The sequence below is a fragment of the Arachis ipaensis genome, chromosome B09 (genome assembly GCF_000816755.2).
Source record: "Arachis ipaensis cultivar K30076 chromosome B09, Araip1.1, whole genome shotgun sequence".
NCBI classification, from domain to species: Eukaryota; Viridiplantae; Streptophyta; class Magnoliopsida; order Fabales; family Fabaceae; genus Arachis; species Arachis ipaensis.
In genome coordinates this window covers 125645159-125664749 of record NC_029793.2, presented here as the reverse complement: position 1 = coordinate 125664749, position 19591 = coordinate 125645159, and the positions used below count along the sequence as shown (strand labels likewise).

The 19591-nt window shown below is 38.3% G+C and overlaps 1 protein-coding gene across 1 annotated transcript; it reads left to right on the top strand.

Annotated features, from left to right (window-relative positions):
* On the top strand, positions 5198-5863 carry LOC107616034 (uncharacterized mitochondrial protein AtMg00810-like). The gene is made up of 2 exons (XM_016318039.1): positions 5198-5408; positions 5508-5863. Exons 1-2 carry the CDS (start codon positions 5198-5200, stop codon positions 5861-5863), a joined length of 567 nt encoding a protein of 188 aa, XP_016173525.1.

Genomic DNA, 19591 nt, shown 5'->3' with positions numbered 1-19591 from the left:
AACCTCTGAATCTGATTTTTGCTCAAGTCCCTCAATTTCAGCCAGAAAATATCTGAAATCACAGGAAAATACACAAACTCATAGTAAAGTCCAAAAATGTGAATTTAACATAAAAACTAATGAAAACATCCCTAAAAGTAACTAGATCCTACTAAAAACATACTAAAAACAGTGTCAAAAAGCGTATAAATTATCCGCTCATCATCCATATACCTTTTTCATTGACTTGTCTGTCATCTCTAGTGAGATTCTTGGAGCTTGTACCTCAAAGATTCCCAATCTCTTCATTGTAGAGAGCGGCATGAGGTTTATGCTTGACCCTAGGTCACATAAAGCCTTCTCAAAGGTAATTATGTCTATGGTGCAAGGAATTAGGAAGCGTCCGGGATCTGGCAGCTTTTGAGGTAGTTTCTTCTGAACCAAGGCATTGGGTTCCTTGGTGAGCACTGGAGGTTCTTCCTCCCATGTCTCTGTTCCAAATAATTTGGCATTCAGCTTCATCAGAATCCCTATGTACCGAGCAATTTGCTTTTCCCTAGTTTCTTCTTCCTCATCAGAGGAGGAGTATTCTTCAGATTCTATAATCTTCAACCAGGCATTTAAGGGAACCTCTATAGTCTCCTCATGAGTTCTGGTTTCTTTTAATTCTTCAACAAGGGAGTCCTTAGTGGGCGTTGAACGCCCAGCTACTCCTATTGTGGCGTTCAACGCCAGGAGTTGTACCTTTTCGGGCGTTGAACGCCCAGCCTCTACTCTATTGCTGGCATTCAACGCCTCCCACTACTCCTCTTTGAGCGTTGATCGCCCAACTTCTCCCTTGCTAGCGTTCAATGCCATCTTCTTCTCTTCAGTTTCGGCCTCAACTTCTGCAGTGATGGCCTTGCACTCTTCTCTTGGATTTACTTCAGTGTTACTAGGAAGAGTGTTAGGAGGAGTCTCAAAGATTCTCTTACTCAGCTGACCAATCTGTACCTCCAAATTCCTGATGGAGGATCTTGTTTCAGTGATAAAACTATAAGTAGTCTTAGAGAGATTGGAGACTATAGTGGCTAGGTCATATAGGCTCTGCCTAGGAGTCTCCATTTATTGCTGAGAAGATGAGAATGGTTTATTGTTAAACCTATTCTGGTTTCTCCACCTTAATTGTTGTTAAAGCCTTACTGATGCTTCTGTTGATCCCTACAGGAAAAGTTAGGATGATTCCTCCATGATGAGTTATACGTGTTTCCATAAGGCTCATTACTGGGATTTCTTGAGGAGTTTCCCAAATAATTAACCTCATCCATCATGGGTTGATCTGGATCATATGCATCTCCTTCATAGGATGCTTCTTGAGTGCTGTCAGCTGCAGCTTATGATCCAGTCAGATGCTGAGAGATCATGTTGACCTGTTAGGTCAGGATCTTGTTCTGAGCCAATATGGCATTCAGAGTATCTATCTCTAAGACTCCTCTCTTCTGAGCTACCCCAGTGTTTACAGGGTTCCTCTTAGAAGAGTACATGAATTGGTTGTTAGCAACCATGTCAATGGTTCCTCTTCAGGCATTTTCTTCAAGTGGAGTGATCCACCAGCAGAGTGGTTTAAAGCCATCTTGGATAATTCAGAGAGACCATCATAGAAGATATCTAACATGGTCCAGTCTGAAATCATGTTAGGAGGGCACTTTTTGATTAATTGCTTGTACCTCTCCCAGGCTTCATAGAGGGAGGGATTCACCCTCTTTTTGCCTGAAGGTCTGAACTTCCACCCTGAGCTTGCTCAGCTTCTGAGGTGGGAAGAACTTAGTTAAGAATGCATTGACCACCTTTTTCCAAGAGTCTAGGATTTTCTTAGGCTGATAATCCAGCCATAACCTATCTCTATGCCTTACAACAAAGGCAAAAGCATAAGCTTGTAGATTTCAGGATCCACTCCATTAGTCTTGATAGTATCACAGATCTACAAAAAATTAGAGATGAATCTGTTGGGATCTTCCTGTGAAAGTCCATAAAATTGGCAGTTCTGTTGAACTAAAGTGACCAGTTGAGGCTTCAGCTCAAAGTTATTTGCACCAATTGTAGGTATAGAGATGCTTCTTCTATAGAAGTCAGAAGTGGGTGTAGTAAAGTTACCTAGGACCTTCCTTGCGTCTCCTCCACCAATAGGATTGGCTGCCATGTTTGTATTCTTAGCTTCTTGTTCAAAAAGTTCTGTGAGGTTTCCTCTGGAGTACTATGCTCTTATTTGTTGTAAATGTCTCCTTAGAGTCCTCTCAAGTTCAGGGTCAGGATCAAAGAGAAGTTCTTTATCTCTGTTCTTGCTCATAAACAAAAAGGAAGAATGCAAGAAGAAAAGAAGAAAAGGATTCCCTATGTAAGAGTATAGAGGTCCTTTGAGAGGGTTAGAAGAGAAGAAGAGAAAAGAAAGATATCTTTTAGGTTAAAGGAGTTTTCAAAAAAAATAAATAGAAAAAAAAAGGAGATTTTTTAAAATAGAAGAGAGAGAAAGAGGTAAGAGTTTTTGAAAAAGGAGAGAGAGAGAGTAGAAAGTTTTCGAAAATAGAAGAGAGAGAAAGAAGAATTAGAGAGATACCAAACTTTCAAAATTAGAATAAGATAAAATAAGTAACTAACCAACTAACAATAATTGAAAACAAATTAAAAGATTTGATTTTGAATTTTAATTTTTAAAAAAAGGTAAAGATTTGAAATTTAAAAGTTTTAAAATTAAAAGGAAGATAAGATAGGAAGGACTTAAAGTAAGAAGATATGATAAAGAATTGAAAAAGATTTGCAAAGATAAGATTTGAAATTTGATTTTTGAAAAAGATTTGATTTTGAAATTTGGAATTTGAATTTTAAATTTTAAATTTTTGAAATTGATATTTAAAAGTTGAAAATAAGATAAGATAGGATTTTTGAAAAGAATAAGATAAAGATTTGAAAAAGATATGAAAAGATAAGGTTTGAAATTCAAAATTTAAACTTTACTAACAAGAAAACACCAAACTTGAACATTTTTAAATCAATATAAGAAAAGATAGTTAAGATTTTCGAAAATAAAAAATACATTTTTGTATTTTTCAAATTTTAAGAAAAAATAAAAACAACTAAGAGATACCAAACTTAAAAATTTTAGGATCAAACGAAGAAAAACACCAAGAACAATTCAAATACAAGAAAGAACACCAAAAAATTTTTCAAAATATCAAAAGAAAGAAAAACACAAAAATGGTCACCAAACTTAAAAACTGACACAATACTCAAACAAAGAAAAAAGATTACTAAAGAAAAGAAAGGGTTTTGAAAAAGAAAACAAAAGACACATACAAGAGAGAAAATAAACCTTAAAAAGTATCTAATCTAAGCAACAAGATAGTCTAGTAGTTTGTCAATCTCAGAATAGTCCCCGGCAACGGCACCAAAAACTTGGTGCGTGGAATTAAACTCCGCACAACTTAATCGGCAAGTACACCGGGTCATCCAAGTAATACCTCAAGTGAGTGAGGGTCGATCCCACGGAGATTGTCGGATTGAGCAAGCAATGGCTATCTTGTAAATCTTAGTCAGGCAAATAGAAAAGATGGTTGTTTTTTAAGAAACATAAAATAATAGAGAACGTAATACCAGATTAGTATAAAAGCAATGATGGATAATTAGTTAAGGCTTCGGAGATGCGTATTCTTTCCGGATTAACTTTTCTTACTGTCTACTTCAATAACGAACGATTCATTCAATGGCAGTCATGATTGACTAACTAACTCATGGCTTTCCACCATAGTCGAAGGTAAAGACCTAAGCAATCCATTCCCCTTCGCGATCCTACTCAAAACGCCACAGACAAGGTTGGATCTTCCGGATCAGGGAAAGCTACTTCTCATACTCCAGCTTTGAAACCACGGAAACCTCAGTAACCCACGGTCAACGGGATTATATGTCACATATCCAAATTCACCCATGCACGCTCTTGGAGTCCGCATTGCATTCTCTAGCTTGTGGTTCAATGCTATCCAGGAAGGACTCACACGGAACCCATGTAGAATAAGGGTGATTGTCACAGGTCATCCTCAATTCATGAGATAAAGAACGAAAATGCACAAGAGAATGGAATCAAAAGTGTATTGAAATAGAACAGTAATATTATTAATCGATGAGAATCACCAGAGCTCCTAACCCTAACTTAGGAGGTTTAGTTGCTCATGTTTTTATAGAAAGTAAAACATGTAAAAGTAAAAGTGAGGCTGAAGATCCTAAACATAGCTGATCTTCTCCTTTAAATACTAATCTAATGACTAAGAAGTACAAAAAGTATGATAGAATAGACTAGAGATGCGAAATCCATCCTTGGGCCCACTTAGGTTGAGTGCTTGGGCTGAGCTTGGCATCCAACTTTGAAGAATAGGCATTGATCACCCATTAAGGGGTGATTGGCGCCGCCTTGTGTCTTGGGTTGAACGCCCAAAAGGGGGGGTGATTGGCATTCAACGCTAGCTTTGGGTTTCCTTTGGGGCGTTGAACGCCAGCTAGGGGTAGCTCCTTGGCTTTCAATGCCCAGTATAGGCAGGCTCCTTCGACAAAAAGTATAGACCATTATATATTACTGGAAATCTTTTGAAGTTAGCTTTTTAAAGCCGTTAAGAACGCGTCATTTGGACTTTTGTAGCTCCAGAAATGCTCGTTTGAGTGCACGGAGGTCAGATCTTGATAGCATCTGCTATGCTTTCCTTGCCTCTAAATCAGAATTTGCCAGAGCTCTTCAATTTCAGCCAGAAATTACCTCAAATCATTATAAAATACAACAAATCAAAGTAGAATCCAAAAATGTGAATTTTGCACTAAAACCTATGAAAACATATTGAAACTTAAACAAAACATAACTAAAACAATATGAAAATGATGCAAAAAGCGTATAAAATATCCGCTCATCACTAACCTGCCGTTAGACAGGGTGGGGGAGGAATTTGAAATCGCCTCACTAGGCGGGGCGGGGCAGGCTAGCCCATTTGCCACCCCTATCTTTTAGCATATGTCGATGACATTCTAGTTATAGATACTACTATAAGTGAAGTGAACAAGCTGATTCTTGATTTGAGCAAGGTCTTTACACTCAAGGATTTGAGGGAAATGAGTTTCTTCCTTGGCATTGAGGAGGTCAGCCATAGGCTCCTTGGTGCTTAAGCAGTCTAAGTATGTACGAGATTTACTCACGAGGGCTGACATGGTTGATGCTCGGCCTATGCCCGCTCCTACAATGAGCAGTCTCAAGCTTGATACATCTGGTGCAGTCTTTGATAAGCCATTGTTGTATCGCTCTGTGGTAGGTGGATTACAATATGCCACCATCACAAGACCGGATATTGTGTTTACGGTGAACAAGGTCTCTCAATTTTCGCACACTCCCTTGGAGCAACATTGGAAGGTTGTGAAGCGTATTTTGTGATATTTAGCAGGGACATCAGACATAGGTTTAGAGTTTTATAAGAGCGAGGATTTTAGAATTTTGGCATTTTGTGCTTCTGATTGGGCAGCAGATCCAGTGGACAGAAAATCTTACACGGAATACTATGTGATTCTAGGATTGAATCTTTTTTGCTGGTCGAGTAAAAAGCATGTTTCAGTGTCCAGGTCCAGCACTGAAGCAGAATTCAGGGCATTGGCGGATGCCATGACAAATATCATGTGGCTGCAGAAGTTGCTATTTGAAATGTATATCCCTCTGGATATAGCACCTACTTTGTTTTGTGATAATCAAAGCACCGTGTTAATGAGTCGAAATCCAATTCACCACAACAGATCAAAACACTTCGAAATTGACCTACACTTTGTCCAAGACAGGATGGTTCAGCTGAAGGCACGTGTTGTGCATATTCCTTCCTTTGATTAAATTCTTACTTTGAGCTCATTGGCCATAGGGCAGGCATGCATCATTTTTATTTGTGTGTATTGTTTGGGTGTGTATCTTGTATTTGGCTTGCCTATTTGAATAATTGTATATATATGCTAATTGAACTAATTGCTATAATTGTCCTCTTTGTTTGTGTATTCTTTGTATTATTTTAATTGTGTTTGAACAACTGACAGACCCTTTATGCTAGCGATGGTGATGTTGAGGATTAATTTTGATGTGGTACTAGCTCTAATTATTCTCTAATTGTATTTACCTTGTACCGTTTGATCTGGGCCAGAGGCCGTATCGAGATTTGATTATATATTAGGCCAGGAGGCTATAATTGATTATGTTATGAGATATTGATTATGATTTGAAGTTCTTTTAACTAAAGAAGTGAATTTTTAATTTTTGGATAATTAACTAATGATTTTTGAAAAGGTTTGGATTTTTGGGTGATTAACAGTTGGTTTTCAAAAGGATTCGTAAGACAAGCGATGATCACTGTAATAGAAAATTAGTTTCTTTTAAATATCCTTTTATGACAATACTTAAAAACCCTCTACTGAGAACCAACAAGGATAATGTTCTCACCCCCTACAGATTTCCCTTTTCAGGATGGACGAAGAGTTTAAGGAGTGTCTTTCGAGCATCTGATTGTATTCTATATTATTGTATATACAGCCATAGTTTTTTCTCACCTTTATTATTATATTTGTAAAAGGGATAGGACTTGTAATGATATGTATGTATGTATATTTGTAAGTTACTTGTAAAAGAAGTTTTGTATGTATATGTATATATATATGAGGGATTGTCATTTGTATTGGGTTATATGTGCTTGTTTGATTGAAAGAAAAAGTATTTTCGATTTTTCAAAGAAAACAGCGATACGATTTTTCGAATTAAAGGCTCATATCTTATTATTAAATGTATATAGAAGTCGTCGTAACATTCTCACTATCAAAGTGGCACAGCCAGAAGTGTGACATTCTGATAGTAGGGTGTTACACTTGGTGAACCTACCGAAAAAGAAGAACATTCATAGGGATCTTAAATCTGCATTCAAAGGATTCCAGGCATAGTGAATATAGTCCCAACAGTTAGGTCGAAAACAATGACGTCGTCGGATTGTACTATAGGTCACTGCCGTTCAACACTTCTTCTTTGTGGAGAAACAGGGGGAGATTTGCTCTGAGAGAACAAAGAATGGAATGGAATGAATAAGTGTGAGGAACTGAAGAGGTGTAGTGAGTGACAAATGCACTTTGGGGAGAAACGACACCATTTAGCTACTGATAGGTCAAGCTAACGTGTCACATTAGTAACACTTAACGTCGTTAGTAACAGAATAGACAGATGGAATAACATGATTAATTTTAAATCTTTTAAGGATAATTTTGATTAATTTAATCTTTCAAAGACTAAAATGAAGATCACGTGATCTTGTAGGGACTAATTTGACCATTTACTCTATATAATATAGAAGAGGGAGAACAAGAGAGAATGTGAAAGGAATATTGATGTTCCACAAAGATTTGGAGTGAAAGCAAGGATAATTAGAGAAGGAAAAGAAGGCGAAAGAGCTTTTGCAATGGGGCTACAATTTATATAGGACAGTTAGGTCTTTTAAAGTGACTAATAATCCATCCCTTCCTAGATTTTTTTATATGAAATTGTGAGAGAATTTACGTATTTAAACATTGAATTATGGTTATTCAAAGATTTGTAAAGAAAAAATTTGGTTTGATTTCAGTTGCTCAAGGATGTATAGATGTGTTTTGACTTTTAAATGATTTAATTTAAAATTGGTGATTGCTAGTGTCTAAAAAATAGTGTCTAATTTATTAAAAAAATTAAAAATTAATATTTAATTTAAAAGATATAAAAGTAATAATTTCTAAGAATTTAAAATTAAGGAGGAACCGAAGTGAGCTCGGACAGAGAGCGAGAGAGAGCTCGAAGAGGGACGTTGAGCTCGGACAAAGACAGGAGAGAGAGAGCTCGAAGAGACGACGACCGACCAACCCTTGGCGACGGCGACGCCACGAGCTCACGCAAACCTTCCTGCGACGACGAGGAGAGGAGGAACGATGAGAAGCGGGCCGAGCAGAGCTTCCACACGCGACGCGGCACCCATGGTCTGTCCCTGCCGGCGTCGACAGCACCCTCTATCGGAGGAGAAGAGTTCGGCGATGACTTTGAACATGGATGGTGGCTGCAGGCTGCGTTCGAACTTCGAAGGAGGTTCGGGGACTAGGGTTCTTCAATCTTCATTCTTCAGCGTTGAGAGAGAAAGAGAGAACTACGCCGTTTTGAGGGTATACTACCGAACCAGTAACCCTCAAAACATCCAGTCGGTTTAGCGCGAAAACGAAAGAAAACCCTTGTGAACGAAGGAGAAGGCGGTTTACCGCGAAAACGAAGAACAAATTCATTAGAAAAGCACCCAAAACATAAAAATTAGAGGAAAAATAACCATTTGTACCCATCAAAAAAGAAAATTAATATTGTATCTATTAAAAGATAAATTTTATACCATAAAAGTGTCTAAATATTAAATTTATGTTGACTTTTTAATAAAATTTTAGAATTATTCCACCATTATTTTCAACCTCTTTTCTCTTTTTTTCTAAATCTCAAACACCTTGGTTGCCTAAAAACCCTAATCTCAATACCTAAAAATCCTAAACTACCATTTTTTCCCTAATCTCAATATTCCTTTCAGCAAATTTCAACCCTTTCTTTATTTTTTTCATCAATTTTATCATCTCTTCCACCAACACCATCATCACCACCACCGTCACCAACCGTCAGCCTCATTTTCCTCCTTCTCCACTGTCAGCCATAAACAGCAACAACTTTACTCTAACTTTTAATTTTACTTCTCATCATCACTTCTCCAATCTCAAATCCTATCAACACTTTATTACCGCCATTACCATCACCACCCTTCCTCCATCACTTTCAATACAATGTCGAAAGAAAAACCTTTGGATGCTAAAAATTGAAACTTTGATAAGATCGTTTTGGTGGTGATTTGGGAGAGTGAGAAAATTCAACTTCGTTAATTATATAATAAATTTGTAATTTGTACTGTTGTAAATATAGGACATTTTTCCATGGAGTCCATGAGCTTGAAGTGGATCTAGGAGGAGTTGAATCACACCACAGGACCTTGCGCGCTGGATCTCGGTTCAGTCTCACTTCCGGAACTTCTCCATCTAGCGTTGCGTGGGAATGGATGGATTGCCTGGTTGCCTTGTTGTCGTCTTTGTCATCATCAGCGTGAAAAGATAGGGGCAGTGGTGGTTAGTAGAGTAGTAGAGAATAGAAGGTGGTTAAGGTAGTGGCAATGGAGGTGTTTGAGATTTGGAAAAGAAGAGGGAGGGGTTGAAGATAAATGATAGGGTAATTTTGGAATTTTATTAAAAAGTCAACATAAATTTAGGATTTGGGCATTTTTGTCGTAGGGAATCCATCTTTGATGGATACAACGTTAGTTTCCTTGTTTAATTGATACTTTTGTCAGCGTTCATAAAGTTTATACGTACAAATGATTATTTTTCCAAAATTAGATTACCCTTGAAAAGCATGGTCTTTCACTCTTTTGTGAGAAAAACATAGCTATCAAAATTGAATGGATAATGGATTTGGTCATACAATTCAATCAATGATTTAATGGATAGGTTAATGAATTTTTATCTGTTCATAATTAAATAAAAATATAAAATTATAAAAAAAATTAACATCAAAAGTTAAAACTTAAAAGTAATATATTCACAAACATACTAATAATAATTAAGTATCAATTCTTAGATATAACTAATGATGTAAAAAGATATGATAAACTAGTCACTAGTACAAAATACTTTCTCAATTTAAATGAACAAGAGAGAGTGTAATAAATGCCTCCAATAAGGATTGTGAGATGGATCATAGACTTGCGAGTCAAGTCGGTAGTCTGAATGAATGACTTGGAGCGGCAGGGGTGGGTACCTGCAAAGACACTCTAATGCTCAAGTTAGAATGGATCTAAGAGGTGTGTGTATGAGGAATGAGTGACGTACCTGATGGGGCCTCTGTCTCCCTTTATATAGCCGGTAGTAGTTATGTTATCTTATCTGGCTAAGATAAGGGAGGTATTTGAATTCGAATGTTGGGTTAGGATATTGGAAGTTATTGATCCGTTTTGGGCCGTGAGAATGGCCCAACCTCGGATATCCAGGTTTGTTGACCATTTCGAGGAGGGACCCGGAGGCCAGGTCCGGAATAGTTGCCTCTGAAACAATAGAATGAGCATGCTCGGTCGTATTGCTGGACTTTGCCTTGGTCGTGTAACCGTGTGACCGTGTGATCGTGTGACCGTGAATCTTGGTGTGGAGGGCGTCGTCCAGGTGTTGCGTGCAAGATTGAAAAACCGTGGAGTGGTTTGGACGTCTCATCACATGCCCGTTGCTTTCCCCGAAGAGAGTTTTGTCAGTTGCATCTCCTAGGCGTCATAATAACATTTAATGTGAAGGGACATTTTGATTTCTTTTTCCATTTTTTCCCTTTGCCTCTTTGTGTTTCTTTTTTGAAACTCTTGGTTTTATTTTATAACTGTTTCTATCTCTCTTTTTATTTCCTTGCTTGCGGTTCTTTCCTTTTTCTTTCACTCTGTTTCGCATTCTTCTCTCTACTGCTTTGATTTTCTGGTTCATTTGTGCATTGCATGCTTGCTTGTCATGTGCCACGCGCCAATTCTTTTCTTTGTTCACTTCAGGTTACTTCAAGAAATCAGGTTGGTATTTTCTCTGCTTCTCCTTTTTTAGCTTTTTCCTTGTCTTCTCTGCATTTTTCCTACATTTTATTTATTTGGGTTTGTTTTTTGGGTAGGAGTGGTAGGTTGTTAGAGAGAGTGAGTACCACTGTTTTTGGGTGTAGTTTATGTTTGTGATAGGTAGATGGGGTTGGTGTTTGTGTGATTTTCTCTCCGTCTGGTTGGTAGGTTGATGGTGGTCCCCCCTCTCTTTTTTATGTATGGCTCGACGGAGGAGCAAGGGTGCTAGGGATCCTGTTGTCCCAGCCAGCGGTGTTCCCAGTACGTATTACTGGGTGACCTCTGATGTATAAGAGACGCCGTCTCGGGTGACAGAGGCAGACCTCTAGCGGCTCCATGACAAGGGGGCGATCTGCGGGGGCAGTGATGCAGAGCGTCAGTACGATCTTGTGCTCCCGGGGGCAGTTTTCATTTTATTTGTTTTCCTCTCTTAGTACTTATTTTTTGTTATTTTTATCTTTATTTGAGTCATAAAAATTGATTGAAATAGAAACTGAGAAGCTTGGAACAGACAGGGGAATGTTTTGAAGCTGAAGTCGCATTCTGGTACCCTAGCGTTTAGCTCCGGGTCTTGGAATTTAGCACCAAGGATGCGTTGACAAGGGAATTTCTCACTAGCCTTGTGGCATTTAGCGCCAGCTTTTAGCGTTTAGTGCCGAGATGAAGATTCAAGAGGGGTTGCATTTGGGAGGTCTGGTGTCTAGCGTCGGTTCGTGGCATTTAGTGCGAGCGCAACGTAAAAAAAGAGCTGGCGTTTAGCGCCAGTAACAAAGAAAGCAAATTTGGTGTCTCATGAGGTGCAGCGTTAAACACCACATCACCGGCGTTTAACGCCAGTTGCGTTGCACACCCCCTCCCCTATTTTTGAATTCAAAATTTGAATCCAATTCCCCTGATTCTCTTTCCTTTCCCCAAGATCCCCTCCCATTTTTCCTCGATCTTCGTACCTTCTCCCCTCTCTAGTCCCATCACTTCCCCTTTTTCAATACCAAAACCCTTCTCAATTAACCCCAACCCAACCACCAAACCCTTACTCCCTTTTCCCCTCTATAAATACCCAGCCCCAACCCTTTTTCCCTTCATCCTTCATCAACACATATTCTCTCTCTCTCTCCAACCACAAACTCCACGGCCATCACTCTCTCTATCCCTACTCCTTTTTTATTTCTTTCTTGGCTACTATGAACCCTCCCCCTTTTTTCCACAAATTGGCACAACACCCTCCTCCTCTCTTGCTTCCTCTATTTTTCTTTTCTTCCCTTGTTCTCTGATTTTTACTTGAGGACAAGCAAATCTTTAAGTTTGGTGTTGTCGAGCAAGATCTTTATTTTTCTTTATCAATGGCACCCAAGGCTCATGAATCTTCAAGGAAGAGAAAAGGCAAGGAGCCGGCAACCGCCTCCTTTGATTCAAGAAGATTCCGCTCAAAGTTACATGAGCAACACTTCTTATAACTGGCAAGCAAGAAGAAAGTGATTCCGGAAGTTAAATTTGATCTCAAGCTGAACGAGTATCTAGAAATCCGGCATCAAATTGAAAGGAGAGGCTGGAGAATCCTTTGTGATGATCCACACTCCGAGGTCGGTCAACTGAAAGTCCAAGAATTTTTTGGTAATGCTTGGATTACATATAAGGATATTCATGGTGTGAACACAAAGGTTCACCAAACCTTTGTGCGAGGAAGAGTTCTTGACTTCAGTACGAGGAACGTTAGGGAAATCTTTCACATGCCACCTCCAAGTGAACTGTTGTCCTATTATAGTGAGAGAATGACCCGGGATAGGAGATATGATCAAGTACTTGCAGATGTTGGCCTCCCGGGTGCTCAGTGGAGATTAGGTGTGGATAGATACCCGAATCAGTTAGGGCAGAGTGACCTCAAAGCAGTAGCTAGAGGCTGGTTGAAATTTATTCAATGATCCATTCTTCCAACAAGTGATCACTCTGAGGTAACTGTGGACAGAGCCGTCATGATCCATTGCATCATGATAGGGTATTAGGTAGATGTGGCTGAAATAATTCCACAACATCGCCTCCAACCCTTCTTCACATGCCAAGTTGGCTTTTTCACATCTCATTCACCGCCTCTGTGAAGTCGGTAACGTGAACTTGGAGAATGACTTTCTCATCCCTATTGAGAAGACAATCTACAAGAAAATAATGGAACATGCAAGGGTGGCAGTTCAGAGGAAAGGACAAGCCGAAGAAGAAGAAGTGCCGCAAGCTCCTCTACTACAACAAGAACAACCCCCATGCCTTAAGGATACTATTTTCTGCCACAAGAGTATTGGCAACAATTAACTGCATTCCTTGAGCAAATGAGGGTGAACCAAGATAGCCACGGTGTCCTCCTCAATCAGATTGTGACTGAACAAGAAAATCAGTGCCTTGAGCTTCTCCGAGTGAGACAAGAGATAGGGAGACTGAGAGTCCCACAGAGAGCACAACCTGACGAGGGGGATGACTACAATGATCATTGAAGTAGTTGAGTTCCTTTCGTGCTTATTTTTCCTTTTTCTCTAAGCTTACGTTATATTTCTATTTTCTATTTAAATTTTTGTCATTTACATGAGTTCTAGTCTTTTTAGTTTTCTTTTAGTTAGCTTTTGTTTTAATGATGTCTAATGTATTGTTCTTCAAGCAGTATTAAAAAAAGAGAGAAAAGTGGTGTCAATGCATTAGAAGTTTAGGTTAATTAACAAATGTCTTATCAACACACATGTGGTGGTATTTACTTGTGATTATGAGTTCATAGAAGAGAATGATGTATGAATGACCTTGGAAAAGAGGAATGTTAATTTCTGATGAACAGGGACTTAGAGAAGTGTTATGAAACTTCCAAAAACAAACAAGAGATTGGTTCCTGAATCAAAAGAATCAAACAAGAAAAATTGAAAGAAGAGAAAAGAAAAAGCAAGAAAAAAATGATGAAAAGATCAAAAGAAAAGCAAGTTGTAAAGCTCTAAACATCAACGGTTGGGACCCAATTATGTGCCTGCGGTGTCTATTGTCCAAGGAAAGACTGAAATGATTAGATCCGAGGGGTGCTTTATCACCCAGTAACTTGGACCAACTGGTCCGGGATTATCAATCGAAAATCCATTACAAAAGCCACCCTTGAAACGAGACATTTAGCAGTCCAAAGAGTCTCTGGACATCGATGTTTGAGAATTCAAAGCTTCAGCTATATGCTTGTGATGCGACCGTGTCAAGGAGAGGCTTGAGTAACTAGATCCGTGGGGTGCCTCATCACCCGGTAACTTGGACTGACTGGTCCGAGATTATCAATCGAACACTCACCAACAAGAGTCGCCTTGAGATGGAGCATTTAGAGTTGTCAACAGAAAAAGTTCTCTCTATTTCAAATAAAAGAATTCAAGGATGAATCAAGCCTTAAAGGAAGAGATATTTTATAACATCATCCGTGTTCTAGTTCTGTTCAAATATTGACATTTCCAAGATTTCAAGGAGCAGTGAAAAGCAAAGAAACACTCACAATCACAGTGTTGCTAAACCCCACTTATAAGATAGACATGAGCTTCAATGAGAATTCAACTCTTAATCAAACTCATTTTAGTTTTCTGTTGTTTGAGTTGCTTGAGGACAAGCAACACTTTAAGTTTGGTGTTGTAATGCGTGAGCATCATAAGTATCTTTTCTGTATGATTTGTATGGTGATTTGTTGATTTTCTAGAGGAATTTGGTGAATTATTCCGTAGTAGATGCTACTTTGAGTTGTTGTGGCCTTTTGTTGATTTTAGATAGCATTCCAGTGAAGATTTGGCAGAATTCATGAAAAGAAAGCTCACCACTCCTCTCTGCCATGGTGGCGTTAAACGCCACATCACTGGCGTTTAGCGTCGAGTCAAGGGATTCACGTTAATGCCTTTTGGATAGGTGGCACTAAACACCATATCACCAGCGTTTAGCACCGGCACCGAATCAATGAGTGGTCCCCACGTCCGTCACTCAATCAACAGTGAGAGTTATTTTATTTGATTTTTAAATCAAATAAAAAAGAAGAACATATACTATTAGGTTTTAATTTAAGTTGTGTATCAATTAGGATTAGAACTATAAAAAAAGAGGAGATTTGCCCTGCACCCTTCTTCTTCTCTTCTTCCGCATTTTTTCAGTTTTTACTTTTTACACAATTAGGATTTTTTCTGCACCATGAGCACCTAAACCTCCATTGTTAAGGTTAGGAGCTCTGTTTATTTTGATGGATTCATACTATTGTTCTTTTACTTTTGATTAATGCACTGATTTTTGTTCAAGAATTGAGTTTCATTCTTCATCCTAAGGATTAGAGTATATTGGAAAATAACTCTTTTCTGAATTGGAGTCCTTTGAATCTTGAAAAAATTCAAATAATTGGAATTAAGCTTGAAACCCTTTTCTCATGATTCTTCAACTATCTAGATTTAATTTGATACGTAATATATAGTCAAGTTTCTTTTGGGTTTTTGAGAATTGTGTGGCCTTTAAATTGAAAATTGGATTTAACCTCATAACACAATTAATTGATCAAGAACTTGACAGTTTACTAGGTTAGGAGAAATTGAATTGTCAAGGAATTGGAATTCAATTACTTAGGATTTTCCATGAATTAAATCTTTGCATGATCAAAGTAGATAAATATAATTGTTAATCTGGAATCTAAATATCTCCAAAACCATAAGTCTTCTCTCACATTATTTCTTCGCACATTTACTGTTTGCTTTCTTCAATTCATTGTTTCATAGTAATTGCTTTTGAAACCCTCATTTTTGCTTGTTTGAGTAGAATAATCAATTAACTATTACTTGCTTAATTTGTTAATCCTTGTGGGAACTGATGCCAGGGCATTTTGGCCAGTTTCACTGACCTTTTCTTTACTGTTTTAGGGTAGTTTCATGCATTTTCTTAGTAAATAAGCAAGTTTTGGGTAGATATTCACTTACATCTTGATTCAAGCAAATATTGTGAACTTTACATGATTTCATGAGAATTATGCATGAATTGAATGACAAATTGGATAATGCATGATCTCATGACTTGGAATAGAGCTTTGATGCACTTTAATTGCTTGATTTCAGGACAAAGGAAGCAAGGAAGAACCACGTTAGTCTAATTAACGTGACCACTAACGTGGAATGGGAGCTAGCTTGCAATGTTAATGAGAAAAGTGATCGCCAATAACGCCTTCGAAAGTCATTATAGCCCACGTTAGTTGCCAAGCTAACGTGGAGGAGAAGTGAAGCTCCAACGTTAGTGGTAAAAGTGAATACCACTGACGTTGAAAAAAGGGGCACACTTGGCCACGTTAAGAGTCACGTTAATTACATTAACGTGAACTCTAACGTGGAAAGAACAAGGAATTGCCAACGTTAGTGACACTCACCTTTGTCACTAACGTTGGATTAAGCCACTATTGCCCACATTAGTTGCCACGTTAATTACATTAGTTAACGTGGAGGAAGAATTGATGGACCAACGTTAGTGACACTCACCTTTGTCACTAACGTTGGAGATGGCAATCACCACCACGTTAGTGGTCACGTTAATCTAATTAACGTGAACTTTAACGTGGGAAGGAGAGGCGTTTGGAGCGTTAGTGACAAAGGTAAGTGTCATTAACGCTCTCGAAGCTTAGGCATGCCTACGTTAAGGGTCACGTTAGTTATACTAACGTGAACTCTAACGTGGGGAAAAGGGGCAATAAGCAACGTTATTGGAAAAGGTGAATACCAATAACGTTTGCGAAGGACCAAGAGGCAACGTTAGTGGTCACGTTAGTGCCACTAACGTTGAACTTAACGTGGATCATTTTTGGCTTGGAACGTTAGTGAAAAAGGTGATCGTCACTAACGTTCTCGAACCCACATTTTCACTTAACGTTAACACCACTAACGTCCTAACTAACGTCCATGCCTAACTCACACTTTCTCTGCAAGCAAAGCTGAGCTCACTGAAGATTGTAACTGCTTCAACTAAAGATCCAAAGGCCCATATCCAAGACTTGAAGAAGCCAACTAGAAGATCAGAAGAGTAGTATATATGGGAGTAGTTTTGAACTAGTAGGGGAGCTTTTGGCATTTTAGAGAACTACACTCTGTATATTTTACTTTCTCTGCAACTTCTAGTTTTAGTTTTCAGAATGTACTTTTCATTTATGCTTTCCATTCCCAGAGCTATGAACAACTAAACCCCTTTCATTGGGTTAGGGAGCTCTGTTGTAATTTGATGGATCAATAATAGTTTTCATTCTTCTTCTTCTTTCTTTTCTCTTGATTTTACTAGAAAGCTTTCAATCTTCATCTAATTGGGTAGTTGTCTTGGAAAAGAAGCTATTCATACTTGGATCTCTTCGGAACCTTGGAAGAGGAATGAAGAGATCATGCTAGAAATGCTTTCTCATGTTGGACCAAATTGGGGTTTGGATGGATATAGTGACATATAATCCTACCAACACTTTGATTTGGGAATACATGTGGTATAATCAGTGACCATACTTCATCTCTTCTCATGAGCAATTAGACCAAGGAATTGGCTATTGATCAAGATTTGAGAGATTGAATTACCAAGGAATTGGAATACAATCACTTAAGATTGCCAAGGAGATCAATGAATGCATTGATTGAGGAAGAGATGAGAATGAACTTGATCCGGAGAATACAACATCTTCTGAGCCCAATGAATTCCCCCATTTCTGATCTTACCCATTCTCTTTACTTTCTGCCATTTACTTTTATGTTTATTTTTCCAAATCCCCATTTAAGATTCTGCAATTTACTTTCCGCCATTTACATTTTGCTCTTTATTTCCAGCATTAACACTTTCTGTTGCTTATTTTTCCACCATTTACGTTTCTGCACATATCAACTCAATTTCTGCTTAGCTCAACTAGAACATTCCTCTTATTAAAGTTGCTTGACCAATCAATCCCTGTGGGATTTGACCTCACTCTATTGTGAGTTTTTACTTGACGACAATTCGGTATACTTGCCGAGGGAAAATTTGTTGAGATACAAGTTTCCGTGCCTCAACGATAATCCACTCCCGTGGTATTACTTGATACAATCCGGTACACTTGTCAGTAGTTTGTGGTTTCGAAATTCTGCATCAAGTGTCCCTTCCAGTGCTGAGTCAACGTCGGAGTGTTAATGTTGCCATCTTTTGCCACGCTTGGATAGTTCCAATGGCTACTTGGCTAGGTGATGTGGATACATTCCCATTTGAACCCAATTTGGTCCCTCCTCCAAGAATTCAACCATGAGACCTTCTACATCAACGACAACCTCTCTTCCCTCCTCAACCCTGATCAGTTTCATTGTGATTGCTTTACTCAATATCGTGACATGAATTCAATGGATCTGTCAGTCACAATGAATGTCATAGACTCCTCCTCGTCTCTTTCTCCTTGGTCTGAGGTGATGCTGCTACGCTCAAACGCAACAATGGCATTCTTGGTGGAGGAGCCGCCATCGACGGTAGATTCACACTTTTCCTCTCCAAGGGAACCTACTCCCTCTCTTCACGAACAAAGCTATTGTGCCTTCTCTTGTCGACATTGGAATCCAAAGCTTAGATTCTCTGCAACTAGAAAACCGTTTTCGTCTTCGTCCAGCTCCAATAGTAGTACTTGTTCACTCCTGCAATGTCAGAATCTGTTAGCAATTTTCCATGAATCAGAACTGAAGATCAGGTTGTGCACTTCGTACACCTTAGCCTTCCACTCTCCAACGCTTTTCGTCTTCTCCTATCACCTCCAATTCGTCCTTCCTACCAGCTTTGCCTTCGTGTCAACCATACCAAGAATAACAGAGCTTTCAAATGTTGTAGGTATCAGATGGAACAATCTTGAATACGAAGGGAATAAAAGGAGATCTCCATGTAGAATTCACACATGCGGTGGAGGACGACGATGACACAGGGAAGGTGGTGGCGCCACTTGGACCACGCGTTGCAATGATGTAGGCGGAGGAGAACGAACACGATTTGGATAGTAGCCATTAGAAGGTGACTGGATAGAGCTCTTTATGGTAGTACTATCACCTCCCATCATGGTTTCTCAACATCAATGATAAGAAGATGAAGAAGAAAACAAAAGAGATGAAGAAGAAGGAGGAGGAGGAGATGAAGAACACTAAAACAAGCACCTCGAATATTTAAGATTAGGGTTGTATATTGGGAGAGGGACCAAATTGGGTCCAAATTAGAATTTTAATTGTCCAGCACAGCAAAATATGGCCGCATCAGCACTCCAACGCTGACTCAGTACCGAAAAGAACACTAGAGACTCTTACGATGCTTGAAACTTTATCTATCTATAGGACCACTATAGTGAAATTGGGATCTCGAAAATCAAATCGAATAATTGCGTGAATCTCAGGGACCACTATGTAAATTTACTTGGTATAACTGAGTAAGGCTTAGGGCCAATTTGGCTAGGTCCATAAATAACTTATTTTTATTTTTAACTTATAAAAAGTTATAACGTTATTGTTTGGTGCAATTTCTAAAATTAAATTGTAACTTTTTAAAAAAAAATTGTTTTAGTACTTATAAAAAAGTTAAAAAAAAAGACTTCTCTTATAATAAATTTTTTTATCATTCTTCTTTTAAAATAAGCACTTTTAGGACTAAAAAATAAAATATAAAATAATTTATTCATAAACTACTTTTAATATAAGTATTTTTTTTGTTGTCCATAGTATCTCCCAACCCGACAGGTCAAGGAAAACTTTATTTAAGGGTCTGACGCTGATCAATAAATTTCTGCATATATAAAATGAAATTCAAACTTCCAATACTTACTTAAACAAATGAGAGTTGACCATTTAACTAATTCAAATTAATTAATATAAATATTTATTGTTAAACCATTTTTCAAAAATGAGCTTAATTAAATTATTTAACCA

Bases quoted from the DNA above. Each gene is read 5' to 3' on its own strand.
- LOC107616034 (XM_016318039.1), top strand. From the start codon at position 5,198: ATGGTTGATGCTCGGCCTATGCCCGCTCCTACAATGAGCAGTCTCAAG. The intron at 5,409-5,507 runs GTATTTTGTGAT...CTGATTGGGCAG, and splicing joins ACATTGGAAGGTTGTGAAGC to CAGATCCAGTGGACAGAAAA.